Genomic DNA, 19175 nt, shown 5'->3' with positions numbered 1-19175 from the left:
ATGCATCCACGGTATCCCCTGCCTGATGTAAGATGCGACTAAAAGGGGCAACCAAGGGATGATCAAATTAGAACCATGAGACTACTTGTGCTTAATACCACCATGTGGGGAACACCATGGGTTGCTTTTACTTGCGTGTAGTACCACTATGTTAGGTACTAAATAGGTTTTGTGATTAGTAGCAACAGAGTACATTGGCGGCTTCTACAGTACCTGTGATTCGCACCCCTATATGAGCAACACCATGGTTCGGCCTTGCCTATGCTTAGTAGGCTACCCACTATGTGATGAACACCCTGGGATAGTGCGGGTCCCTGTGGTTAGTCCACTTTTGTGAGGAATGTCATAGGTTTGCGTTGCCTGTATAGGTTTGGGTTGCCTGTAAATAGCGCCGCAGTGTGCGAAACACCATAGGTCTGTATTCCCTGTGTGAATTTCATTACCTGTGAGTAGTACCATACTGTGTGGAATGCCGCGAGTCTAAGCTACTTTTGATTAGTACCGCAACGTGACAAATACCATGGTTTACTTTCCTAACGATAAGTACCATTATGAGAGGCCGATGACTTGGATGATCCACTGGTTGTTTTAAATTCATATCCATCCATTCATTCTTCGCCTTCATGTTTTGAATTCTGGTCAGTGGAGGCTTTTGGACTTTTAATATGTCATTCCATTTCGTCTTATTTCGTACCATTAGGGGCCGATGACCTCGATGTTAGGCCCCTTTAAACAACAAGCATCATCATCATTATCAAGAGTGGCCTGGTACATCATATTTGAGATCAAAAGAGTAATGTTTTGTTTTGCCAGTTTGCATAATTCACCAAACCACATTCTGCAGTTAGTTGTTTCTTCAGTTATCTGATGTTACGAATACGGTCACTTGTATGGTTAATTTTTTTATGTGAGAGCATCATTAACATTGGCTGCCGTTATAACTGACAGAATAGGCGCATTCTTAAGAATTCTTAAGTTTTCACCACAGACCGGAAGCTTGAATTCCTGTTTCGACCAGTCAAAGAAAAACCACGTTAGTCCACTTTTGTGAGGAATGTCATAGGTTTGCGTTGTCTGTATACCAGGCGTGTATGAAGTTCCATGTGATTGTGGTTGCTCGTATATTGCATGACAAAAAGGCTTGTTAGCACCAGGGTGAAAGAACACATCAGGTTGGTAAAGAATGTCATTCTTTCATTCTCCACGGAGAATGCTATAAGCTAGTCTGCCATAGCAGAACATTTCTACAGTACAGACCATGAAATCTTCTTTGACCAGGTGAAGGTCATCGCGCTTGTAAAAGACTTTTATGCTTGACTTGTAAGAGAAGCCATAGAGATGGAGCTGCGCCCACATAACATCAATAGGGAAGACGGCTTCAAGTTATCAAATACATTGAGACCTGTACCGCAGAAATACGTGCATAACACCACCATGGCACAGTGGGATGCACTCAAGAAACTGTCGGCAGAGGGCGATGAATCGGTAACTTTCCCTCCCAACCACCACAGCACAGCGCGACGATCCTCGAGTTCAGTTAGTGGGGTAGGCCGTGGATAGTTCAGTCATGACTTCCACGTTCCTTTGAAGAAAATCTTTGCTCACTGTCGGAGGCAGAACTTCACATGCCCTGATGAAGGCCAATGCAATTTGGCGGAAAGCTCGGCTTTATTAAATAAATATATATTGTGGCTTTAATCCAGTTACACATTTATTTCTTCATGTTAATACATTGAGCCACGAAAATCTACGTTCATTAATTCATTGGACTATATTTTACATTTCCAGTTCTTCTGGTGGAAGTGAATGAAGTTTTGGTGCTGCCGAGCATATATTGAGGGGCCCAGAAAAATTATACAATTTTTATTCTAACTGTTAGGCTCTTCAGTCTCTTGAAACTAATTTATGAATAAATATACAATTTATGAACTACTTGAAAAGAAAAAAAAAATAGAATGACATGTTTCATTCTTGGTAGAACATCATCAGATTCTATCAAATTGTACTCAAAAATATTGTAAAGTGTATGAACATTTGTGTTTAAATTCTGTTTAAATCCTTATTACTTGAAATTTGGAACTTAATAAAGTGTTCCAACAGTGTTTCCTGCAAAGTGGTGTAATGCTCTGGCGGTGTGAGTTCAGCTGACTAGTATGTCAGTTAATTTTCTATTATGTCATGCACCGGTGGTGGTAAACAATATTCTGAATTATAATTTTAATATTATTACTGTTATTAAGATTATTATCATATTTTAATTGCTTTGTACTGAGCTCGATAGCTGCAGTTGCTTAAGTGCAGCCAGTATTCGGGAGATAGTAGGTTCGAACCCCACTGTCGTCAGTCCTGAAAATGGTTTTCTGTGGTTTTCCATTTTCACACCAGGCAAATGCTGGGGCTGTACCTTAATTAAGGCCACGGCCGCTTCCTTCCCACTCCTAACCCTTCCATGTCCCATCGTCGCCATAAGACCTATCTGTGTCAGTGCGACGTAAACAACTAGCAACCAAAAATTGTTTTGTAAATTATGTAGGAGTTCTTTAATGGTCATTTAATAGGCAGGCAGGTTTACCAGTAATTTTCCGTAGACAGCAACGATTTTTCTGGAACTGTACTTGTAGTTTTATTATTAGTTTGAAAATATGGTGTGCGAGGATGGGGAATGTGCAGATTAAAGTGTCTGATCTGATGAAGTACAGTTCACACTGAATGATACTGTAAACCACCACAATTGTGTATATTGGGTTCCAGAAAATCCACACATCCATGTAGACAAAGCTGTCAAATTTTCAGGTTTTGATGCGATGTCTGTTGTCTATTTGTTTGATAGGGCCGATGTTCTTTGAAGGCACAAATTCTTGTGCATCGTATCTTGAGAAGCTTCAGACATCAGTTTTACTTGCCATCAGAGAGCTGTATGTGGATGAGAGGCTTTTTTCTACAACAAGATAGTGCCCCATCCCACTACCATGAAGACGGCTGGGCGTATCTGGATGAAACAGGATGATGGACTGGTTGAAGTTGTGCTATCAAGTGTCCAGCATGGTCCCCTAGGTCAAACAGCTCTCGAAGTATATCTATAGTGGACTCTAAAGAATATTATTGGGTAAAGCCAGCTGTACTAGAGGCACTAACTCTGCCATTGTCCTGTCCCAAGTCCAGAATGAGAAGGGAGGAGGGTTGGCTGGTCTGGCACCCAGCTGTAAAACTGCTAACGCTCAGTGTCCGGCAGCAGTAAATAATCTGACTCCCTAAAGGGGCCAACAGCTTCGGGCAGATGAGCTCCCTTGAGTGGAGGAAATGACACTGGAATCCATCTCTTGAAGACCCAACGGCAAACAAGCGGAGGAGGAACCTCTCGCTGCGGTTCCCAACGGTTGTGGAGGCGGATGAGGTCATGCCAGACGGACTAGCTGTGAAGGCACTACTCATTCATAACTGAAGTCTGCAGCAGTCTGTTGCAATCTTGGTGCCTAACCCTGCACGTCTCATCTCACATGTCCCACAGGGTTTGGCACCGAGACCATAGTGTGAGGGTCACTTCCTGGCAAGTTGGGATCCTCCTGAAACCAAATCCACGCCAGTGGCACTTTTCCTGCTACTTTCTTCACTTCGATCAAGTCCAACGACGATGGGGCAAGGATGGTGGAGGCAGCTTTAGGGTAAACTGGGAGCCTCTAGTCCGGTCCTGCACGTTGGGGGCAGATGTGTGATGGTTGTCTTCATGAGACCTAGTGGCTACTCAAGAATTTGGTCCTGCGTCTATGTCTGGGCCTATTTAGGACCACTGCTGCCCGCCCCAAATGGAGAAGGGCCCTAGAAAATGTGGGCTAAACATTGGAAGTCACCCTTTTGGTTGGCTGGGCAGCCGTACCCAGTGGGTAACCCCACATGCGGTCGAAATATGGCAGATGAATGTAAATTTATAATTGGATCCTGGCATGTCTTGATAATGACAACAGTGACTGACTGGGCGAGTTGGCCGTGTGTGTAGAGGTGCGCGGCTGTGAACTTGCATCCGGGAGATGGTAGGTTCGAATCCCACTATCGGCAGCCCTGAAGATGGTTTTCCGTGGTTTCCCATTTTCACACCAGGCAAATGCTGGGGCTGTACCTTAATTAAGGCCACGGCCGCTTCCTTCCAATTCCTAGGCCTTTCTCATCCCATCGTCGTCGCCATAAGACCTATCTGTGTCGGTGCGACGTAAAGCCCCTAGCAAAAAAAAAAAAAAACAGTGACCGACCGGAGAGAAGAACAGCTCTCGTCACCCATGAGGTTGCTAGACTAAACATAGACGTCGCTGCACTGAGCGAAACTACTGTAGACTATCAGTTAAAGGGAAGATCGTTGAGTTGAGTCGGGATTGAGCTATGCCATCTTTTGGAAAGGGAAGGAGGATGGAGAGAACCATATTCGTGGGGTTGGATTCACAGTTAAGACAAAACTGGTAAATGATCATCAGCTCACACCCATTGCATTCAGTGAAAGGCTCGTGTCACTCCTTATACCACTGTCCAGAGATAGGTTCATCACACTCATCTCTGCATATGCCCCCACCCTGAAAGCTGATGGAGAAACTAAGAACCATTTCTATCACCAGCTGAACTCCATCTTCGCCAAGATAGCACCATCAGACAAACTGCTATTGCTTGGAGATGTCAATGCCAGAGTGGGAAGGGATAATTGGTTGTGAGGAAGTGTAATGGGCAAACATGGTATTGGTAATTGCAATGTCAATGGTCTGCTACTTCTCAGCCTCTGTGCAGAACATGAGCTGTTCATCACTAACGCTCAGTTTCGCCTACCTAACCATTACAAGACCACATGGATGTACCCACGATCTGAGCACTGGCACATCCTCGACTTCGTCATCACCCGACAGTGTGACAAGAAAGATGTTCTCATCACTAAGACTGCGAGGAGTATTGATGATTGTTGGACAGATAACAAACTTTTGATCTGTCGATTCAAATATCATGCAAGTTTGCCCTTTCAAAGCCTGCAGATAAATCCACATCGTCAGACGATCATGAACCTGTTGGCAAACATTCCAGTATGCACAAATGACATGGAGCAAGAATGGTCAACACTCCAAAGGGCTATCATTGAGTCAGCTGAGGAAATCCTCGGCTATGAGAAAAGAAAGAGGCAAAACTGGTTCAAGGACAACAATGAAGAAATTCTGAGCCTTGCCAATGCCAAACAGGAAGCCCACCTATCCCTTCTTTAAGATCCATCATCCAGTGTGAAGAAAGCTGTGTTTCAAGATCTGAAACAGAAATGTCAGACTCAAATAAGAGAAATGAAGAACAATTGGTGGCAGGAGAAGCCTTTAGAGCTCCAAAGACTATCTGATGCCAGAGACCTGCGGACTTCTACGTGGGAATAAAAAATGTCTACGGTTCCGCTCTTCAATTGGAACTCTGAAAACTGTTGATGGTGCTAACACACTTACCGATGGTAGAGACATCCTGGAGCGCTGGAAGGAACACTTCTCCACTCTCCACTGCTGCCGATGACTTTCTACAGGATGTGCCACAACTCCCCCCTCAACCATGGATGGTGATGCCATCAACTCATCAGGAATTCTGTGTGGCACTTGATAGGCTGAAACCTAGGAAAGCACCTGGACCAGACAACATCCCTCTGGAACTAATTCAAGGTGGAGGTTTATCCCTGAAAACAAGGCTCTTTACCCTCATCCTCTCAATTTGGGAAACCCAGAAAGTATCCTGCGATCTCAAAAATGCCAATATCATTCCTATTTTCAAGAAAGGTGACCGTAGTATATGTGGCAACTATCATGGCATTTCTCTGCTATACATTGTAGGTAAACTTCTCGCAAGGATCCTGCTTAGCTGCCTGCAAGTCATCTCTGAGAAGACTCTACCAGAGTCTCAATGTGGTTTCTGAGCCTCCAGAGGTACTGTTGACATGATCTTTTGTGCAAGGCAATTGCAAGAGAAATGCAGAGAACAACAGAAGCCTCTCTCTTTTATGTTTTATGACCTGGAAAAGGCCTTCAATAGTGTTCCAAGACTAGCTATGTGGGCAGTTCTGAGACGCTTTGGCTGTCCTGAGCATTTTGTGGGCCTGGTGCAAGCACTTTACAATGGTATGAATGGACAGATTCTCCATCAAAACACCTTCTCGAAACCATTCCCAATCACACGTGGATTGAAGCAGGGTTGCGTACTTGCTCCAACTTTGTTTGCCTTGTATCTGGCGGCCGTGCTTTATGAAACAACAGACAGCTTTGGTGTAGAGATTAAATACCGCTTTGATGGTGGCCTCTTTAACTTGGCCAGACTTCACTCGCAAAGACATACCAGTGTTACTAGAGTAACTGACCCTCTGTGGGTGCGGGCGGTAGAATAACACCCACGGTATCCCCTGCCTGTCATAAGAGGCGACTAAAAGGGGGTTGGCGACGATGGGACCGTCAGCTGAGTCCTGGCATTGCTTCCACTTACTTGTGCCAGGCTCCTCATCTATCCTATCTGACCTCCCTTGGTCAACTCTTGTTCTTTTCAGACCCCAACGGTATAACGTATGGAGGCCTAGGGAGTCTTTCATTTTTATGCCCTTCGTGACCCTTGTCTTCCTTTGGCCGATATCTTCATTTTTCAAAGTGTCGGACCTATTCCATTTTTTCCTCTCTGATTAGTGTTAGTGTTGTACTTCTTCTTAAAACAATAATCACCATCACTAGAGTAACTGAAATGCAGTATGCTGATTATACCACATCACTGGCTCTTACACCTGAGGAACAGCAACAGTTTCAAGAATGCAAATGACCTTTTGGGCCTCACCATCAATGCCAAAAAAATCCAAGGTACTTGCTCAGCCTGCACCAGGGACTAACATACCAGGGTTTAACATTACCATCTCAAACACCAAACTAGAACAAGTAGATCACTTCACTTACATAGGGAGTATCTTGTCAAAGAGCTGTACTTCGAGCATGATGTGGAAAACAAGCTTTGTGCTGTCCACGTGGCCTTTGGCCGACTGTCACACAGAGTCTTCAGGAATAACAACCTTACAATTTACACAAAACTAATGGTGTACCAGGCTGTAGTCATCTCTACACTTCTCTCTGGCTGCAAAACATGGACCTTATACTGCCGTGACATCAAAAAGCTGGAGCACTTTCACCAGCAAAAATTACGCTCCATCATCAACATCAGGTAGGAAAACTACGTCTCTAATGTTCTCGAGAAAGCCTGTGCTAAGAGTGTAGAAGCATTGGTTGTTGGCCATCGCCTCAGATGGGCAGGACATGTGCACCGTATGAATGACACCAGACTATTGCGCCAGATCTTGTATGGTGAACTTAGCTCCAGTTCAAGACTAAGGGTACGAACATGCCGAGTGGATTACTCCTCGCTCAGCGCTCATCACTCCTGTGTCACACAGGAAGCTGAGAGATGCAAAACAAACCCATACATTTCAATAGTAGCGTTCACTTCACTCATCCCTCTTCTCTCCGTTCCTCCCTCAAGAATCAAATCGGTTTGATTTTGGAGCGATGTGCTTCTTGAGCGCTGCTCTGTGATTGGTTGGCTCAAGGCCACGGCCGCCTACTCGTAATATTATCGGCCTGCGTTCACTGAAGGTAAAATATCCATGTTGAATATTATCTTTATACTCAGTAAATTTAATCTTTCGATGAAGTACAGATTGCTTTATTGAAGTGGAGAATAATATTATATTACTACTGTTACGTTATTGTAATGACCAGTTCTTCTTCAATGCAAATATGACTGACATGATAGCTGCTGTACTTCCGTGGTTTCATATTGCCTTCAATTCCTTTCAGCAAATATTGAAATATCTGCATTCTTCTTCTTCTTCTTTTTCTACCGCCTTTTGCCACACCTTGTGGGGCCGCGGATGCGAACCGTATCACACATGTTGACTGACGCCGTTTTACGGATGGATGCCTTTCCTGACGTCAACCTTATGTGGAAGGATATAATTACTATTGCGTGTTTCGGTGGTAGCTTTTAGTATGGTGTGTTGTCTGAGTATGAAGAGGAGAGTGTTGGAACAAACGCAAATAACCAATCCCCGAGCCAGAAGAATTAATGTCGCCAATAAAATCTCCGACCCGGCCAGGAATCGAACCCGGGATTCACTGAACGGAAGGGATCAACGTTTGCCATTCAGCCAAGGAGTCGTATACTGAAATGTCTGCATTGACATTCTTCAATAGTCATAACATTTCTGTGGGTCTTTCTTCACTTTTTGGTATAAATGATGGAATTCACCCAATCTCTGCCTTCTCTAATTAATTGGATGTGCGCTGTATCTTCTGTCAGAACTTGAAATCAAGTACAGTTTGCGTGCTATCATAAGTTCATCATCACTTCTGCTACTATACTTAACTATTATGTATGCTATTTTGCTTTACGTCGCACCGACACAGTTAGGTCTTATGGCGACGATGGGATAGGATAGGCCTAGGAATGGGAAGGAAGCGTCCGTGGCCTTAATTAAGGTACAGCCCCAGCATTTGCCTGTTGTGAAAATGGGAAACCACGGAAAAACATCTTCAGGGCTGCCGACAGTGGGATTCGAACCCCCTATCTCCCGGATGCAAGCTCACAGCTGCGCGCTCCTAACCGCACGGTCAACTCGCCCAGTACTATTGTGTATACAGAGGAGTATGAACATTTTCACGAAACAAAATTACATATAAAGAACACAACCCTATCTTCTCGTGAATGCTGCACAATCATAACTGGATGGAAAACTTTTCTTCATTAATGAAGAAAGAGCGAGGGTCTCCTACCCGGTACGTGGGCCATTGAATGATGAGTGATGAGTGAAGAGCACTGCTATGAGCACTGAGTGAGGAGTGATGCACTCGGCATGTTCGTACCCTAAGGGGTGCCCTGAGACATTTCAAAGACCAACTGAAACAAACCTTAAAGATGGCAGAAATAAACACACAAACATGGGAATCACTTGCCAAGGACCGTTTACCTTGGCGGCAAATTGTCTGTGCCTCATTTCAACACTTCGGACAAGAACTCCACAGACATGAAGATATTAAGTGACAGGAACACAAACTTCGATAAACCCAGCCAAGATCTCCCCCCGTCCCTCAGCTGCGCGATGTGTGGACGTATGTACTATGCAAGAATTGGCCTGTACAGTCACTGGAAGTTTAAACACAAACTGCTGTGAATTGAAGGAGCAGTTTGCGGTGTCCACAGAGTTTGGATGCTGATGGTGGTGACTTCGAACACCTACATTAAGGTACACTTTCCCTCAAAATGAGAATTTTATTTCAATTTGTTCCTAAAATTTTAATGAACAAACAGTGTATACATTTAATTAGGCCCCCTGCATACTGCCTTGTGAAATGCTTGTAACAGTAGTCTCTTCTGTGATACTCTGCTACATATGTCAATCTTGTAGTTTTATTTTTACTGTCTTTTGAGAATTGGTTGAGATGGAGTTACATTCACTGGAGTAAATTTTCCCAACCTTTTCCTTTCTGTAGCACACTTAAGACCACGGTTGAAGGTGAAGAAGTTGTCCAAATTCATTTTGACACTGTAGAAGACACTAAATTATTTTCATTGATTGACTAGAGAGAGAGAGAGCGCACAAAACCAAAACCTTCTTCAACCACCTCATATGTTGATTGAATGACTGCTTGCTCTTACACACGTTTTATATGCTTTTGTAGTGCTTCCCTTTCAAAAAAAAAGGTTAGCCTCACATGCCTAAACCAACTTTTGCTCTTCTATTTTCAAATATCATTAAGAAAACATAGCTTCTACTGATCATGACCAAACTTAGCTGAGGCATGCTGACATGTTACATCACAAAATTTACACCATGCTTCGTGTTTTATCAAACTGTTTGACTGGATTCAAAATGTTGACAACTTTCCAGGCAATCATATAGATGTAAGCCATTTGATGGGATCATAGTACATAGAACTGGAAGTAAGGTTCAGAAAAAAAAAAAAAAAAAGAAGAAGAAGAATTAACCACAAATTTGAATTTATCGTTATCCAAATCTAAATTCCAAAACTCCCTGCTTTTTCAGTGGTTCCTCAAATTGCTGTTCACCATTTCACCATGTCATTGACTAGCATTAGGGGCCCCGGACCTTCAAACGTGAAACCTCCCCAACAGGGTGTTTTGCAGCCTGTTTTAAATGTGCTGAAGGTGTTTCTGTTGAGGTGTAATGGACTTTCCTTTCACCTGTTAGAAGTCTACAATGAACATTAGGCACATGCAGATTTAATCCTCTATTGTCCAGTTTACCAGTTAAGTCCACAGTTGTGAGTATAGCATTTAGTTTGCATCTTAGGAGAAAGTGATCATCGGTAGCTTGCATTGGGAGATAATTGGTTCGAATCCCACTGTCGACAGCCCTGAAGATGTTCTTTTGTTGTCTACACTGGGCAAATGATGATGATGCTTGTTGTTTTAAGGGGCCTAACATCGAAGGTCATTGGTCCTACCAGGCAAATGGGGCTGTACCTTAATTAAGGTCACGGTCGCTTCCTTCCCACTCCTAGCTCTTCCTCATCCCATCGTATAAGACTTATTTGTGTTGGTGCAACGTAAAGCAGATTGTTAACAAAAAATGCAGTCATCAGTTGACGTGGTTTTCCTTTTTGTGCCACAGTTTCCCCTTTTCTTGGGTGAAATTGAGCCAGTGTGTTTGTGCCAGTGAATAATTTGATTTACAGTGTCTACACCAACACAAAATGTAGTAACTATCTCTCTTTGTGTCATAGAAGTATTCTGTGATAATGCTGCAATCACTTCCTGAGTGTTGTGTCAATTGAAGAAAGATGTAACATATCTCACAAGGTAACCTCAACATTTCTCAAAAGTAAAACACATACAAATAATTGCACTTTTAACGTAAAAGATAATAACATGGGGCAATCCATAGAAAGTGTAGAATCTAATAATGATTGTGTAGCGTACTATTACCAACCGTAGAGAAAATTATAAAATAAGGAACTTTGTTCTGATTAATTTACTCAGAACTGTAAAATTATAGTATCTGAATTTTCCACTGTTTAGCATCTCCTAATTAGTTTAAAACACCAGTTTACAAATTTGATGCAGGAAAAGTTTGTGTGAATTAGCGTTGATTTCAAATAATTTACCAGTAGCTTGTAGGTATTAGAAATATTTTACTGTCCATTTCAAATAGCCTAGTTCCATTTTTCCGAACTTGGTTTAACACTATTAATCAGTATTAGATTTCACTCATCTTTACAGGTAACTTTTTGGGTGCTGGGTTGGGTGGTTTGGATTCCCTTCGGAGTCCAAGTTGGCAGGTTGGATTCTGGCTCAGTCTGGTTGTACTGTTACTTGAAGGTGTTCAAATACTTCAACTTCACGTCAGTAGATTTACCAGCACATTAAAGAACTCCTGTAGGACAAATTTTTGACTCAGCATCTCCAAAAACTAGGTAGTGGGATGTAAAACTAGTAACATCATTATTATTATTATTATTCGGTGCATTATGTTGTTATGATAAGTATAACAATGCCTAAGTATTCTATTTGTTTATCCTGAATTATTTAGTCTGTGATGAGTAGTCCATATATTTGTATTTATCATTATTATTAGTTTTAGGAAGGTACTGTATTAAAAAATTCATTAAAAATAGTAAAATCACATGTTGTACGATTGAGGTTTTTGATACATTTAATTTTAATAGATTTATGTTAAATCAGTGAATAATTTTTCCCATTGGTATAAGGATACCACTCTGCTGCATGTGATTTACTTTATTGTAACCAATATCATGGTTATGTCCTGTCACATTGGAGTTTTCTTTGGTATATGTTTTCTCCCTTCCTGAAGAGTTATCATACTTTATGTATCTGAGACATGTTATTGCACTCAATAGTATGGCACCATGATGATGTCATGACTCAAGTGTACATCCCACGGTATCGCCTGGTGGACGATCTTCCTGAGAAGCCCCACTATGTCTACATAATTGAAGTGCTTGATGGTGGCAGACATCACACAGTTGAGAGAAGATATAGTGCTTTCCACTGTCTGCACAGAGAGGTAGGACTGGCAAGATGGTGCTGTTCGCTTGCTGCACAGACTGTAAAAAAATCAAGCTTTGCTACAAACTAATTTGGAAACTGGAAAACACTGAGTGTTTGGTGATGGTTGTGTAGTGCATGAGTGCCTTTCATAATCTAGTAACAAAACTCTTTGACTTTTTCTTACTGCACTAAATATGAAGTCAGTATCCCTACCTTCTGCTTGGCAATTTAATTCCAGAAATGTAGTGATGAAGCACCATACATATCATCACCAGTTCTTCTTTCTACTGTTTCAAAACATGTTGTGCTGTAAGTAGTTTGCATCATGTAAAAGTGTTCCATATAAGTAAGATCTATATAATGTATATAATATACTCAAGTACTTGAGTTAGTGAGATTTTCCAGATAATGGCCTGGTATATGTCTGTACATAGCTTGAAAATAGGTTGGCAGTTTATGAACACAGATACTATTTCATAATACAGTAGTTGGAACCATATCACTTAAATATTTATGATATGAAAAAGTTCCTAAAATGTCATCTCACTTGTCAGAACAGAGGATGTAAAAGTGTGATCAGTTTAGTGTGTGAAGACTGCAGTGTACACAGTTATAAAGCTAAACTATGTTTAAAATAATGTAGGAATTTTCTTGTCGTTCTTTATTTAGGAAAAGAGAAAGTTTCTCTATCCCCTAAGATTTTCATCTGATAGATTCAAATTAGTAATGAAATAGAAGATTGAGTTAGTTGAAAGAGAACATGGTTCATGTTTTCGTACTGGTATAGTGAAATACTTGTATTCTCTAAAATTTTAAGTGAATTAAATGAATACCTGGTAAATATGACATCTGAATATGTCTCTTCATATTGGGGACCAAAAATAGCTTCCTACACCATGGACTTAAAATGGCTCCTTGACTTTTATTACCTATCTTATGTACGTTGCCTAGCGACATTGAATCTGTGCATTTAATCCTGATGACAGCATGCTGGATTGTCATATCCCAACACATGTTCTGCACTGGTTTTTTGTTCATTGCTCACCAACGAACACAAAAATTAAAAGTCCGACTTCGAGGTGCATTTGGACCCCCTTTCATTACCTACATTAAAAATTTCAGATCTCTGCATGCCTTAGATTTTGCTGGGCTTCGCGAACAGACAGACGCTTCCTTTTATTATTATAGATACACATTTACCATACCGACTCTGACTATAACATGAATTTAGACTTTTGTTGCTTAGTTCATATTAACACTGAGTATCGCTAACATAGAAATAGTGCTCAATCGTGTTAAATGGTGATGGTCATGGCTTTTGTCATGATAGTCTCAAGGGGTAAAACCATGTAGTCATCAGCCTATATCGACAAGGAAAATTGTGAAGATGATTATAAAATTGAGAGAAAATCATAAAGAAATGATTGTACTTCAGTCAGTCAGTTACTACTGATCTGCATTTAGGGCAGTCGCCCAGGTGGCAGATTCCCTATCTGTTGTTTTCCTAGCCTTTTCCTAAATGATCGCAATAAAATTGGAAAATCATTGAACATCTCCCTTGTGGTAAGTTATTCCAATCCCTAACTCCCCTTCCTATAAACGAATATTTGCCCCAATTGGTCCTCTTTAATTCCAACTTTATCTTCATATTGTGATCTTTTCTACTTTTAAAGACACCACTCAGACTTACTCGTCTACTGATGTCCTCCCACGCTATCTCTCCACTGACAGCTCGGAACGTACCACTTAATTGGAATAATAACAATAAGTTAATTTATTAATTTGACCACCTAATCAATACAATAAGTCTTGTCTTTGTTAATTTACATTGACATGGTAACTAAAATGGTACGTGTTTCGCCTGTATATAGGCATCATCAGCCATTGACTTAATCTTGAAATAAAATCAGGCACCTGATTTACATATAAATAAAATAAAACTCATTTTAAAAAAGCCTTGAAGAGACTTGAACTAAAATTAACATATGGTAAAAGACTAGTACAGTGTTGGTTTTAAAGATACTACAATTATTATTATTATTATTATTATTAGCTTATGGTAACGTACACAAAACAATACAAAGATAAAGTATAAAGGAACAGTAAGCACAAACCATTATATACATAATTATAAGATATACACATAACATTGAAAACAATCATGCAAGCAAAAGGGTTCAAAGATTTAGATCTAAATTCTCTAGCCATTGTATGGCCTCAGCAGAAGCCGCCACAAAGTCCTGGCTAGATCCAGCGAATGCCCTTCCAATGCATTCGGTGACGATATGGTCGATAGTCTGTTTAACTGCACCACAGTCACAGGCTGGGGAAGATCTCATACCCCATTTAAACATCATTGAACCACATCTCCCGTGGTTAGTACGGACTCTCTTGAGGGCTACCCATGTCTTGCGGGGCAAATCAAAGCCAGCTGGAAGATTCTTATAATTGAACAATGCCCGCCATTGAGTCGGAGCTACGCAGTTCCACTCTTGTTGCCAATCTGCTTTTGGATTGAAATCCCTCCTAACAAGTTCCTGTGCTGTTTGAATAGGAGGAGATCTTGATTTGAGGCGGCTGAATCTGACGTTAGCATCTTCATGGATGGGGAGATCAGGATTGGTTAATATCTTGCTGTATTCTCTAAACAAGTTGTTCAATCTTCTAATTCTAGGAGGTTCTATGTGGCTGAGCACTGGCAACCAGAAAAGAGGAGTAGATTTTACTGTGCCACTTATGACACGCATTGTTTCATTCAGGACCGTGTCCACCTTTTTAGCATGAGAGCTGTTGGTCCATACGGAAGAACAGTACTCAGCTGTGGAAAGCACCAGCGCCATAGCTGAAGTATGCAAAGTAGATGCAGAGGTTCCCCATGTGGAGCCAGCAAGTTTGTGAATGATGTTGTTGCGTGACCTTAATTTGGCTGCTAGGTTGGTTAGATGTTTCCTGTATGATAGCGTTCGGTCGAGAGTAACTCCAAGATATTTGGGGTTGGCATTGTGAGGGAGAAGACTTCCATTAAGTGACACTTTCAAGGTGATATTCGCTTGCTGGTTATTAAAATGTAAGAAGCAGGTTTCCGTTTTACTAGGGCTTGGTTTCAAGCACCACGTTTTGAAGTATGTGCACAAAACATCCAGATCTGCATTTAAAGTTCTCTCTATCACATTAGCATCCACATGCTGACTAATTATTGCCAGATCGTCGGCATAAGCAAACTGACGAGAGCTCGTGACAGGTATGCCTGCAATATACAAGTTAAACAGTAATGGAGAGAGAACAGATCCTTGAGGTAAACCATTGTTAAGTACAATGAGCGAGGAGTTTACAATAAATTGGTGAAAATATTTGCAATATTGACATTAGAAGGCTGCTATTATAAGTAAAATGAACAAAGCAACAGTCTGTTATAAACAAGTGGTAAGATTGCTATAAAATTAAGTTGACCGACCAGTGGTTACAATTAGACAGTGACGAGAATGACGATCAAAATCGTATTTATTCAAAAGGTAATGTTGAATAAAATAATGTCGAAGGTTGGTCAAGTGACCTGTAATTATTTGTTTATATGAGATAAAAATCGAAAGTCAGTGGCATATGGTGAAGTTGTGGTTCACTTGGATGAAAAAATACGAAGTTGAAGGTTGATGAACGATGTTTACTACAACTTCGTATTTTTTCATCCAAGTGAACCACAACTTCACCATATGCCACTGACTTTCGATTTTTATCTCATGTAAACAAATAATTACAGGTCACCTGATCAACCTTCGACATTATTTTATTCAACATTATTTTTTGAATAAATACGATTTTGATCGTCATTCTCGTCATTGGCTAATTGTAACAGCTGGTTGGTCAACTTAATTTTATAGCAATCTTACCACTTGTTTATAACAGACTGTTGCTTTGTTCATTTTACTTATAATAGTGGCCTTCAAATGTCAATATTGCAAATACTTTCACCAATTGTAAACTCCTCACTCATTGTAATATCTTTAAAACCAACATTGTACTAGTCTTTTACCATATGTTAATTTTAGTTCAAGTCTCTTCAAGGCTTTTTAAAAAATGAGTTTTATTTTATTTATATGTAAATCAGGTGCCTGATTTTATTTCAAGATTATGGCAATGGCTGATGATGCCTATATACAGGCGAAACATGTACAGTAGAAGTCCGTTATAGCGAGTATGGTATATAACGAGAACTCCGTTATAGCGATGCATTTTTCTGTCCCTTCAAAATTCCTATATGAAACTGTGTACCGTCCTTCGGTTACAGTGAGAACCCTCTCACTGGCGCATCCGTTATTACGAGTGATTAAGCGCGCGCGATTTTTTCCGTTACCGATATTTATGCACTCCAGCGATGATATTGTATGCGATCGATTGCCTTCGGCGTCGTTTCCGCGCTATGTGCACTAGCGATTTCTCTCGTCGACATTCGAAGGCGATGTCGGGGTCGATTAGTAATATCCGTCGACAGCTGTTCCGTAAAGAAAATTCGAAACGAAAGAGAACATATTTTCGTAATAAATGCGTAAATAACGTGTCCGATAACGGTTGTTAACTCGTTAAAAATTACGGCTGACTAAACGACCGCTTAATTTTGAGGCTAAATACTGCAGTTAAATAAGAATGGGATACACCTCCAGATATGGCAGAGTGCTTAATTGATTTCAGAGCTTAGTTTATATTTTGTCGCGTCTGGTTAAATTACGGAAAGGCTATTATGAAAATTTATAGCGAGAAAGGTATAATTTCTCTACTGGCGCTTGAAGTGTGTTTTCATCATACGTATAGTACGGTTGGGATACGTGACGCTGTTTGAATAAGAAAACTGAAACGTTTGCAACAAAATGCGATCGATCATCTTCGGTACGGCATAGTTTTCTCACTTTATGCATTTGCGAGCTCTCGTTGACATTCAAAGGCGATGTTGGAGTTGATTAGTAGGGAATACCCATCGACTGCTGTTCTCTAAAGAAAATTCGAAGTGAAACAGGGTAACGCGTTTTCGTAATAAATGCGTAAATAACGTGGCCGATAGCAGTTGTTAACTCGTTAAAAATAAAGACTGAAGTAAACGAAATCTAAATTTTAATGTTATATACGGAAATTAAGTAAGAACGCGGTACACCTCAAGATATGGCAGAGTACATCACTGATTTCAGAGGATATTTCATATCTTCTCGCGTCTACTTAAGGCTATTTACATATAAATTTTTCGCGAGGAGGTTATTTCTCTACATGCGTTTCAAATATGTTTTCATGATAAGCTGCATATAAAGTTAAGTTAGGTGACGCTGTTTGAAGAAGAAAGCTGAGGTGTTTGCCACAGAAATCTCTGGAGTGATGCCGTATTTTTCCAAATCCAAGACTTTTTTTTCTTCTCAGAATCTCATGCGAAAACTCAAGGGTTGTTGCATTCGTGGGCCTCGCGGCCTAACAGTAAGTTAATGGATACCAATGGCAACTACCGCGGTAACCACGCTGCTTCTTTTCACACGCGCACAGAACTCGTTGACAATAAACGACCACCTCTTTACTACACATCGCTAGCCGCGACAACCGATTGTACAGTGCCTGTGTGTTTCTCAAATCTGCAGAATGGCATCAAAACATGCGACCTTTCGAATTCTTAGAAGAGCCATGGCTACTCAGTGGCAGAATCATAACGCGTCTATAGTACTTGACGCTTAGTAAAATTAAGGTTTATAGACAGCAGGAATATTTTCGTGATGGATAGTCGTATTGTAAAGATACGTGGAAAAGGTATTGCCGGCAAATTTTCAACGGGTTCTAGTCGATATTATGCCAATTTTAAGTTAATGTTTATTAAACACTCGAAAATGTAGAATAATTGTACAGCCTCAAGAGAATAAGGCATAGGCCTAACTAAAGCCAATATTTGGCGTTAGCATGAAGACAAAGAGCTAAAAGAAATGCGTACTGTACAAAAATGCATTCAGTGGTCCGCAACAAGGAAGCTTTAAAGAAGTCGAAGATGAAATTGTGAGGTACGTGCACGAAAAACGCAAGGGCGGAATGGCCATACCGTGGCGCAATAAACTCGTTCGTTGACTTTCAACGTTCGCGAATAGGCCTATACATCGCTAGCCGCTGAAGTTGGCCGAACCCGACAAGCGAGACGTGCGTGTAGGGGTAGCCGGTTATATCTGACGCTGCGTAAAAGTAATAGTTTTATAGACAGCACGAATAATTTCCTGATGGATCGTTGTATTGTAACCGGGCGAGTTGGCCGTGCGCGTAGAGGCGCGCGGCTGTGAGCTTGCATCCGGGAGATAGTAGGTTCGAATCCCACTCTCGGCAGCAGATGTCTTTCACACCAGGCAAATGCTGGGGCTCTACCTTAATTAAGGCCACGGCCGCTTCCTTCCAACTCCTAGGCCTTTCCTATCCCATCGTCGCCATAAGACCTATCTGTGTCGGTGCGACGTAAAGCCGCTAGCAAAAAAAAAAAAAAAGTTGTATTGTAGAGACGCATGGAATAGGTATTGCCGGAAAATTTTCCAGGAGTTCTCTTCGGTATTATGATGGCAATGTTAAGTTAATGGTACTTAAACCCGCGGAAATAAAGAATAATTGTGCAGCCGCAAAAGGAAACTAAGGAATACGGCTTGACGAAAGTCAATGTTCGGCGTCTAAATATAGTCTGAAAATGCGTAGGCCTACTGTATGACAAGGCATTCATATGATTTTACAAACTTCTTTTTGAGCCTGATTTAAATTTTTTGAAGGAAAAAGTGGGGTTCATCTTGGACTCGGAGAAATACGGTACTATATTTTTTTCAGAATGAAATTAAACATACACTTTCACGTAGTATCAGATTACGAAAAATAACAAACAAGTAAGCCGTAGTGTGGATATCATCTGCGGAAACGCAAGTTTTAAACAAATTGATTGCCTTTTCATATCGATTTTAAAATGCATGAAGGGTTTTCTGACTTTTACAAAAAATCGGATATAACGACAATCCGTTATAGCGAGTAAATTTTCGTCGTTATGAATTCTCGCTATAACGGACTTCTACTGTACCATTTTAGTTACCATGTCAATGTAAATTAACAAAGACAAGACTTATTATATTCATTAG

At 40.9% G+C, this 19175-nt stretch overlaps 1 protein-coding gene across 5 annotated transcripts in view; it reads left to right on the top strand.

Moving 5' to 3' along the window:
- LOC136886644 (sorting nexin-24) overlaps positions 1–19175 on the top strand; it is a 73972-nt gene that overhangs the window by 6702 nt on the left and 48095 nt on the right. For 3 of the 5 annotated variants that reach the window (XM_067159449.1, XM_067159462.1, XM_067159468.1), the window contains exon 2: positions 11904–12070. The exons of 1 other annotated variant lie outside the window; for it this stretch is intronic. In XM_067159449.1, coding sequence (XP_067015550.1) covers positions 11924–12070 — 147 coding nt within the window. In that variant the 5' untranslated portion in view covers positions 11904–11923. Of the gene's footprint in view, positions 1–10769; positions 10846–11903; positions 12071–19175 lie in introns of all 5 variants that reach the window. One more of the 5 variants, XM_067159455.1, reaches the window with a different exon arrangement.

Source organism: Anabrus simplex, chromosome 1 (assembly GCF_040414725.1).
Source record: "Anabrus simplex isolate iqAnaSimp1 chromosome 1, ASM4041472v1, whole genome shotgun sequence".
Lineage (NCBI taxonomy): Eukaryota > Metazoa > Arthropoda > Insecta > Orthoptera > Tettigoniidae > Anabrus > Anabrus simplex.
Note: the sequence above shows the minus strand (reverse complement) of the source record. Positions and strands in the feature narration are given on the sequence as shown.